The 10,053-nt window shown below is 40.8% G+C and overlaps 1 protein-coding gene across 1 annotated transcript in view; it reads right to left on the bottom strand.

The window, feature by feature from the left end:
• Positions 1-7,904: 7,904 nt before the first annotated feature.
• LOC120532583 (kinesin-like protein KIF2A) overlaps positions 7,905-10,053 on the bottom strand; it is a 57,677-nt gene continuing 55,528 nt past the window's right edge. The window contains exon 21 of the mRNA XM_039758705.1: positions 7,905-9,196. Within this exon, the coding sequence (XP_039614639.1) occupies positions 9,060-9,196 (137 nt within the window). The 3' untranslated portion in view covers positions 7,905-9,059. The remainder of the gene's footprint in view (positions 9,197-10,053) is intronic.

Raw genomic sequence — 10,053 nt, 5'->3', positions numbered from 1 at the left:
CTACGAGGCAGGTAATGGAATAGAATGATCGCAAATGGCGTAAAAGAAATACAAAGGGAGATGTTTTACAAGTCATGTAACTTTAATTATTAACTGGATTATTTGGTTTTGAGAATGTTATTTTATGTTATATATAAAGCAGCACATAGAAATACTGAGAACTATAGTCGGGCAAAGGGCCCTCATGCTGATTGAGATTCTCTTAGGCTTCAAATCATTTTATTAAGCCAGTTAGCTCATTTTAAGCCAATTAGTAATTACCCAATGTTCACAGGCATTAAATTAAATTATACTATAATCAGGCATGGACTGGCCCAGTGCTTAAGCATCTGAATCTTAAATTTACCAGGTCAAATCTGCCTTCTCCCTGCTAAGTGAATCTAAGCCAGCCTGTCAGTTCTGGGCTCTGCCCGCTTTGGTGGTCTCGCAGAGGGCTGTGCCGTGTGGAACTCCCACTGGAGGGACATTTCAACCACATGGCTGTTTGTTTCTTCTTGGCACAGAGCTGAAACCTGATGTCCGTTGCTCAAGTCTATCCCCCTATTGACTGTTTGCTACTCGGCCTGTACCTGATAGGTTTTGCTGTCTTTCTTTAAATAATATCTTCCATTCATTCACCTGGGATACTATTCTATATATCTGATAGGACAAATATCTCCTGAGATTCAACAAGCAACGAAGACGGAAGTTTCGAGGTAAGTTAGTTATACTCGCTGACCACCGTGCACGTACATGAAGATATGCAAGCAGTAATTTCACTGTACTCTGTACACGTGACAGTAATGAGCCCTTGAACCTATGAACCTTCTCAGTTGACTACTTGTGATCAGGAGAAGCAACAGTTCAACTCCAAAGTCCTCTCATATTACTGAGTTCCCCTCCTCATAGGAAATTAGTTTAGCAAACCTGCACTGGAACTTCTCTTTGGGCAACTGTACTTGCAATCATTAATTTTCAGTTGCTACTGGGGCAACCATAGATAAGAATCAGGATGTAGAGGTTGGGAGCATGCGGTGATTACAGCAGGTTGCTGCACCCTCTACACGGTGAGCCACCTGGATTGAGATAGGAGTGCAGCCATGCAGCGGGTGACACCTCAGTACTATACCACAGTGTGAGGTTCTTATGGTGGTTGGAGTCCCATCTTGTCACCAACCCCCAGGTTTTGCCTGCAAGTTGGAGGACCTGCTTGCAGTGCTGGACGCAGATTAACGTCATACCCAGGACTGTGCAATTGCAGGTTAAGGGCCCTGCTCAGGGGCCCAATGGTGTAGAGTCACTTCTGGCAATTATGGGATTCGAACCAGCAACCTTCCAACAGATCCCTAACCTCAAAAGCTTCATCCAAGAACGTAGGTCAAGCTTCACATCACGGTTTGGTATAACATCTACAGAACTTGTGCCACTAAACTAATTTGATGGTCACTATTATGATTACATTTTCATTTACTTTTGACCATGACCCCAAGATACTTAGGGCCTTCATTTGAGGCAGATACTCACCCCTAATCTAAAGGGAGCAAGCCACTCTTTTCCAGAAGAGGACCATAAACTGAAATTTGAAGGTGCCGATTTTCATCTTGCCTATTTTACACTCCATTCTATTCCAGCGTGCACCAGATATCACAGTCTGAAGAGGCCATCATCATCATCAGCACACAGTACAGATCTAAACGTCAAGAGCTCAGACTAGATATGGATATTATTTAATATACTTTATTATATAATCTCTAAGGGGAAATTTTCTTTTCACATGACCTTCGGAGGTGAGAGTCAGGGTCAGCCATTATCTTCCATTTATCAGATATCCTACCCATGAAAATCCCAAAAAGAAGAAGTGAGTCTAATTCCCAACACTGATATTGGAACTCAATTCTCACTCTGGACAGAATGGCATGAAGCAGCAGCCCCAGAAACCCATTCTCTTGAGTACTCCCACAAGGTGCTACACTGTCATAAGCTATCTCCACATCTACAAACCACAAATAGGAGTATCAAATTACCCTTCTGTCCTGAAATATCCATGCAAGAGCACAGAGTTGGTCCACTGTTGCATGGCCAGGCCAGAGTTCATTTGGTTATTCCATAGTAGAGTTTTCCAGAGAGGCTGAAGAATGCAATCCCTCAGTGACTGGCACATACCGTCTTCTCCTGCTTTTAAAAATGTGGACCACCACTCCATTCCGCCAGTCCCTAGGAAATGTCTCCCAATTGCACACAAAATTAAGATGGTGTGTAAGGCAAGACACAAACATGGTATGTCCAAGGCTCTCAGCACTTCTGATCAGATTTCCACTCTGACCATCCTCTCCCATTCCCACAGGCATCTCTAAGCATTCTATGACTGTGGCCTTGTTAGTGCAGAGGTTTTTAATTCTCTGACTTAAAGCACTGACTGGCAGCACCCACGGGACCCAACAGGGTTTTGGAATCTGCCACCTCGATTAGGAAATTAACTTTTCAACGATCTTTTAAACCCATCGCACTGTTGACAAAAATTATGATCTCAGAAGATGCACCCCTAACAGCAAAGATAGCTTCCCAATGACAGGAGCATAAATGGAGGCAAAAATAGCCCAGATTTTTAAAATTCAAACTAAACCACTAATCTACAAACTCAAAGTAAATTCGGATGCTAGGACAAGTGGTGTTCGGCAGGGGGCTTCCTGGGCTTTAGCCCCTGATCTCTGAGAGCCCTCCACCCAAACCTGTCAACTGGATTTAATCTCCCAGCTCCTGGTCTTCATGATCCAAGTACTCCATCACACATTCTGAATACTCGTCGACAGCACTGTTACGCTTAGTGCACCAAAGAGAGTATTTTAACCTGTTGATTATATTTGTGTGTGGCATCATGGCTGGACAGGTAGTGTTGAGAGCGCAGTGGATTACAGGTTACAGCAGAGGACACAGCTTCCAGCCCTGTAAGGCAATTATAGCACACGCTGCATATCTACTGATGGCGACGACTGGCTTCTAAGTCCATTTAGATTTCTAAGAGCTGTCGTCTTGGAGCTGTGTGCTGTTAAAATACTAAGATGTATACTTGATATCGTTTTGATGATGAAATGCATTAAATTATGTACATTACATTTTACAGATAAATTGTTAATGTCATTTAAATAATGTATACTGTTAATATTTAAACATGTGGGAGCATGGTGGACAGCGGTAGTAATGAGCTAGCGCCCCATCCAGGGATTGTTTCTACATTGTGCTCTATGTTTGCTGGGACTGAAGCAAACCTGGATAGATGGATGGAATAAGTACAGTAGCCCAGAAGTGTAATGCGCAAACAAATCAGAAAACACGAAAACAAATTGGAAACACAAACACAAATCAGAAAATGCAAAAACAAACCGAATATGCAAAAACATATCAGAAAATGCAAAAACAAACCTTTTTCCATTTTATTTTTTTTTGCATTTTCTTATTTGTTTTTATGTTTTCTGATTTGTTTTTGCATGATTTAAATTGTTTTTGTGCTTTGCACTTCATGTCACCGTAAATAATTAAACATGTATAATGAAAATGTTTTAATGTTCCTTATAAGTTTTGACAAATAGGAATTCTAAGGTTACAGCTGGTTTTACATTATTTAAAGATATTTATTGTGTGATGATAGGTTTACGTGGAGAAAGGAAACAGAATGACAGGAATTGGGGGTTGGTACATTTGACAGACACAGTACTGCTGCAATAAATTATTCCATCCAGGGCTGTGCGTGTCCCAGCAAGCATCATTGCACGAGGCAGGAACAATCCCTGGATGGGAAACATACATGCTTTAATGCATTTTCTTCATGTAATTAATATTAAGTATACATCTTAGTATTCTCTGTGGTGGGCTGGCGCCCTGTCTGGGGTTTGTTTCCTGCCTTGTGCCCTGTGTTGGCTGGGATTGGCTCTAGTAGACCCCCGTGACCCTGTAGTTAGGATATAGTGGGTTGGATAATGGATGGATGGATCTCAGTATTCTAAAATAAGAGCTGTAATATCACGAATGTCATGTATTCTGTGGATGGATCACTGCCTACGCGCTCCTGTTGGAGTATGAAAAAGCCTGTTCAAGAAGTACATAGTGATTGATAACTGGGTTGGGGACACAAACATCAATTTTAAGATGAACCTTATGATGTTCTACTTTAATGACAAAATGAACTGCAAGATTAAATTTAGATTAAATTCGACATTTTGACTTTAATCTCAACATAGACCTTTTTTTCCTTCACTGTGTCCCTATTTTTTTTCCTACTTCTCTGTTGCCCTAATATGCTTCCAGTAAATATGCTCAGACACTCACCTTTTCATGTCGACATTCGGCTTTCGACATCTGACAACTTTTTTTTATTTCGGGCACTGTATGACTTTCTGAACTTGAACTATTGAGTGCCACTCCCATCAATTCTGTCACGTTGTTCACTCATACCACTGCCTAAGCCACCAAAATGATACGTTTTTCCTTTCCTCCACTTCACATATGGTGAAATTCTTTTTTTACACATGCTTTAACCAATGTCTTAACAAAACATTGAACAGAAGGGTCCATTTATATTGATTTGCATATTCAAGTAGGAAAAATTCTGGGAGGAGTCGGGGTGGGGCTGTAGGCGTGTGCATGTGCATTGAACTCCATGTTGGTTGGGATTTATAAAGGAGAAGAGCATGGAAATTTGCTTACACTTTTATGCATCTCAGTATTGTTGTGCATACGCACATTTCTGTTTTTGTCCGTATGCCACGTTTCAGTGTGAATTCTACACACAGAGTTATACATGAGGCCCAAGAGCTTCATTTTGTGTTGTGCCCATGTGGCACCATTTCCCATGTCTCGGTTATCAGATTCACTGATCACTATATTTAGAGCTCAAAACAACTTCTAATTTGACTGCCATCAGAAGGTCTGCAATATGATTTGAAAAAAGCTGTATATGCCACAATATTATAGTAAAGTGGAGATACTTGCTTTAGGACCCTGAAAGAGCCGTATGCCCACCTGCTTTTTTTTTTTTAAATCTCATGCCCACTTGCTCCTACAGATTCTTACCCATTCCCACAGGTTTCTCTTACTGTTCCTGCCCATTCCCGATGATCGAGGAGGCTATTATGCTGGATACATTGAGTCCACCATATGTCGCCACAGTGTTAACAAAATATTAAGCAAGCTGCACAAAGCCTTTACCAGCTAAAACACCACGGGGGAAAATGTCTGGACATACAAATTAAATGCATGTCACTACTGTTTTTTGCTTAATGCTAGCTGGGAGCACATCTGCTTATCTCTAAAACACAATTGGGTTCGGCCATGTTGTAGGAAACTGGGGGTAGCTGATTTGAGTCCAGCATTATCTTGCAATTTTGTTACCTTTGTCACTGCTCAGGCCTCCATACATCTGAATATAAAATCAATGCAAATCTATTAGGATGTCTGACTTCAGCCTCTTATTTACTGTGCTATACTACCCAGCTTTCAATACTTTATGAACATCTGCCAGCTCCATTTTTTTAATTTTCTTTGAATGTCTGGCTCTTCACCATGAAAACAGCAGCATTATGACTCGCTTTTTAACATTTGAACAAGACATACTTTTTATACTGAATGCCCATTCCTATCCTGTTTTACATTTTGTCTTGCAGATTGCTGATCCCAACACACACTTCCAAATCCTGATTCCAGCCATAATGCTATGGCTGTATGCCCAGTTTTTCAAAATAGGGTGAAGGACTTGACAGTGACCCTCTGCATCTGGATGCTGTTAGATGTTTGCTCCCATCGTCTGTCCGCGAGCCCTTGAACCCAACACTGTCGGTAATGTCACCGATGAGCTCGCAGTGAGGCATAACAATGGAGCAAGGGGATGGTGTACAAAATGCCAAGTGTTATTAAAAAAACAAAAACAAAAATCAGTGTCTTATTTACCTGGCAGCTCCCCTGCTTCTCCCGTCTAGGCTTCTCAACAGAGGAGCTGCCCTACCTGCAGCTGGCCTTCTCACCACTCTCCTACTGGCCGGTTCACCTTACCTATCCCTGGCTCCAGTATGCTCCACCAAACAGTAACTTGGGATTCCCCCAACAACCAGGGCGCCGAAGTCCCGACTCCCACTGCCTTCCACGGAGAGTCATCTGCCTTCCAGTTACTCCCGCTCTTCACTATAACCTCGGCGGGAGCGACCACTACGATTACTCCCCGGGTGTCGGCCCAACACCCAGGCTCCCAAGCTTAGCTGCACGCTAGCCTGCACTCGCTTGCTCTCCTGTATCAGCTTTCTCTCTCTTCTTCCTTAGCCGACTCACGCTTCTATTTATGAAGGGGACGTGGCAGTCGTGGCAATCAGCAGCTCTGGGGAACAATTACGGATGTGGACCATTTCTCACCTGAGCACTTGGGCGAGAAACGCCCACATCACGAACTCCTCAGGAACCGCTTCGGCCACACACCACCACGCCTCCTTGCTAAGCTGCGAGTGCAGTGATTATTTATTAAACCTGGCCTTTCAGACAGGACACAATTTAGATGTGCTTCTAAGAGAAGCATTTTGCAAAGTAAAAGTTGAATGTGTTTGTGAATTTGTTTTTAAAGTGTATTTTTAAATCACAAGAACAGGAATGAACACCAAAACATATGTATTTACTTATTTGGCTGACAATTTTATCCAGGGTGACTTGAAACATCTGAGATACAACTGGTTACATTTCTTTTAGATTCAACAGTAGTGGAACCTGAAAACACAAGCACAGGGTTTGAAGTCCAAAGCCTTAGCCACTTCACTATGCTGCCTGCCTGGATTCCACAATTGTAACCATGTTAATACAGTCATTGTTTAAAAAAACTGCAACATTACCTTATTATGGTTATAATCAGAGGAACATGAAACTCAAAGCAGGCTTCAAAATAAAAATGGAGGCCCGTCACCAAGTAGGCCTCACTATCACAAGGTATGCTGTCTGCGTGACCATAAAGTGGCCCAAACTTATAAGACTCAAAAAGGGTGAACAATTAAACCCATTCCTAAAAAAAAATATTTAATAAACTTTATTGAACAAAAATTTTAAACACAATTTCCTAAAGTAAGCACAACCAGAGACAAAAACCACAATATGCAAGCCTAAAAACAGGTTGGAAATTCCAAAAATCAAAAGATGAATTTGAAAAAGGCTCAAAACAAAATTCAAGAAGGGAGAGTCGAATGACACAAAAAGAAGCCAATGACTCTACACTAATGCGGAGGTCTCCCAGAACTGACAGTCTGCCGGTGGTCTCCTAACTGCTGCATCGTTTTATCTCACAGGTGTTCACGTCTGCTTTTGGTGCTTTGATGATCCTGATGGTGATGCTGCCCTCATTCCTCCATAGCCCAATACTCACAAATATGCAGTGACATTTGGTGTGAATATCACAACCCATTTATTGGCTACATCATTTTAATTATCCTAGGCTAAAGTAAGAATTGCTTACCTGCTGAGATGCTTCCAAACATTTTTATTTTGTTGATATCCTTTCTTCTCCAATTTTCATGACATCAGTTTCGATATGTTACTTGTGAAACATCCACAAGGTGATTTGTCTTCATCATTAAAGGTCCTAAGAGGCACACTACACTCTTAAGTAGATCCCTTTTAAAGCTGCATTGATTTCATCTTCCAGCCATACCAGCAGGTCAAAAAGGCCTTCCTAGTTGTCTTCTGTGAAAGCCTCAGAACCTTTTAACACTATTGACCACTTTTCAGAAAAAAAATTTTCTCAAGCTTTTCTACTTATTTTTGGAAATTGCCTGTTGGTCATTGGTATGATACATTTAAACTCTGATTCAGAAATAGTTTCAATGCAATGAGACTCAACTCCATTAGAAATAGGCAAAAAAAAATGTTATTATATGATTCTCCAAACTGCATACATTTGTCCATCAATTGGAAAAAAAGTTCCCCCTCGTTCATGCGCTTCTGGGATTAAACCTATCCTCATAAATAAATCATTCACTAGACATGTAGACATGTCAACTGGAAGCAACGGCGACACAGCTATACGCTGAACAAATGACACTGATGGGAGCAAATGTTCTCATTTTGTCTGCAAAAATCGTTAGTCCCGCTCTGTAGTACATATTTAATAATCCTTACAATTACACAGCGATGATGGATATTAGAGAGAGACATAGATGTGCCATTCTGGTCTTGTGCATTAAACACCACATCTCCCTCTTCAGCCCAGCTGACTTCTTTCATTGTTTAGAGACGGCCAGCCTTCATCTTTTACTTTTTATTCTCCACCACAGCTGCAGGAGCACAAATTGTGAAATTCATGATCGATAAATGTTGGACACAATGGTTTAGCTCAGTACATTTATGACTGCAGTTACGGCAAGTACAACATTCAAGACATCCATCATCCTCATTGCCAGTTTAAATGATCAGGGGAGCAAAGGTTTGTCCAGCGTTTTAACCTTCTTATCACAATTCTACTTATTACACAAGGCACACAAAATGAGCAGAAAGACTATAATGCGCGGCTGCAGCCATCTTAAAACAGCCAGCGGTTAGGGTGAAGCACATTGCCTGTCCCCAACACAAAACTCATTTTCTTATTACCCAAATGAAACATGGGTTTACTTTTTTGTTCAAAGAAACCTTTTATTACCACCGCTTATTATTTTAGAGATTGTTTTTTTTTTTTTTAATTTTCTGTAAATACCCATCAGGAGTCTTTTGCATTACAAAGCCATATTGCTCCACTTCATTTATGGAGTTTTTGAACAAAAAGGAGCAGTATTTTGTTTTAACATGTAAGTGGCTCAATTGGAACATCCACGGAGTAAAGCCACAGCTAAACATGACCAAGGTAAAGAAGGCTTTCAGTATCTCCTCAGTGCAATCTCTCTAAACAATTTTCCCCATCCATGATGTGAACAAAACAAAAAACAACTAAATTTCAGAGTGGTAACACCTCACCATCTTAACATGCATTTGACTCCTGGCCAGTCCCAGTCTGTGTGAAGCTTGCATGTTGTGAGTGTGTAGCCTTTCTCCTCTCACAGCACAGGAATGCTGGTTCACTTGCACAGTCACTCTATTTTGGCCCTTTGTTTGGTCACTGTGGGCGAATGCACTGGTGTGCCCCTTGAGGGACTTGAATCCTGTCCGGGCTTGATTGCAGCCTTGTGCTTCATACACCTGGGATAGGCTCCGGCTCCCTTTAACCCTGTAACGAAAAAAGCGAGTTCCAAATGTGGACACTTATGGTGCTTTCAAATGCACTGCAATGTACTCTTAGCATGTGAAAGCATTCAAAATATTTAAAAGGAAGTCTGTTTTTTAGCTGCCTTACTTCCAACCTCATTAACAATTTATGCCAGCTTCCAGATAGGTATGGCATCTAATAAAGTTTTTATTCAGACAATTCCAATGTTTTTTTTAAGATAAACAGGAGTTTTTTGGGACATCACTTCCAGATTAAGTAGTCACTTTACTGACTGAAGACGTCAGTTTTCATCTCATAAAGTAATGGATACAAACATATCCAGTCCTGTATTTTTCAGTGCTCAGTAGGTGAGATTCTAGTTATTAGGTGGCACAGTGGGCCATTTTCTTTTAACTGTTTGTGTATTTTTTTGCACCAGATTTGACCGCAGTTGCATCCCTTATTGACATGATCTTTGCTTGAAATATATATACTCTTTGCCTTGTCACAGGCCTGGTATTACAATAAAACAGGAAAGAAAATCCTCTGCAGTATATATAACACATATTACCAAAAAAAATAGCGTTGTTATACTGTAGTTAAACTATTGTAAACCATATTGTAAGAGCCAATCTTAGAAAGTTAAAGTTTTGGCGAGTTAAACTCATTAATATTTCCTTAATTTGAATAGAACATTTCTTACTATAACTGAGAAACAGTGTGATAATAAGCTCAGTTGTGTTTAGAACAGGGTCCAGTATGAAAGAGGGACTTGAAAGACCCATTTTCTACTCAGAGATGGGCTAAGCATACAGTTTTTTGAACGTTTCGAAATGTTAAGTAAATAGTAACAATTTGAGATGTAACACGACTAAGCT

The sequence above is a fragment of the Polypterus senegalus genome, chromosome 7 (assembly GCF_016835505.1).
Source record: "Polypterus senegalus isolate Bchr_013 chromosome 7, ASM1683550v1, whole genome shotgun sequence".
In the NCBI taxonomy this organism is placed as follows: Eukaryota; Metazoa; Chordata; class Cladistia; order Polypteriformes; family Polypteridae; genus Polypterus; species Polypterus senegalus.
Note: the sequence above shows the minus strand (reverse complement) of the source record. Positions and strands in the feature narration are given on the sequence as shown.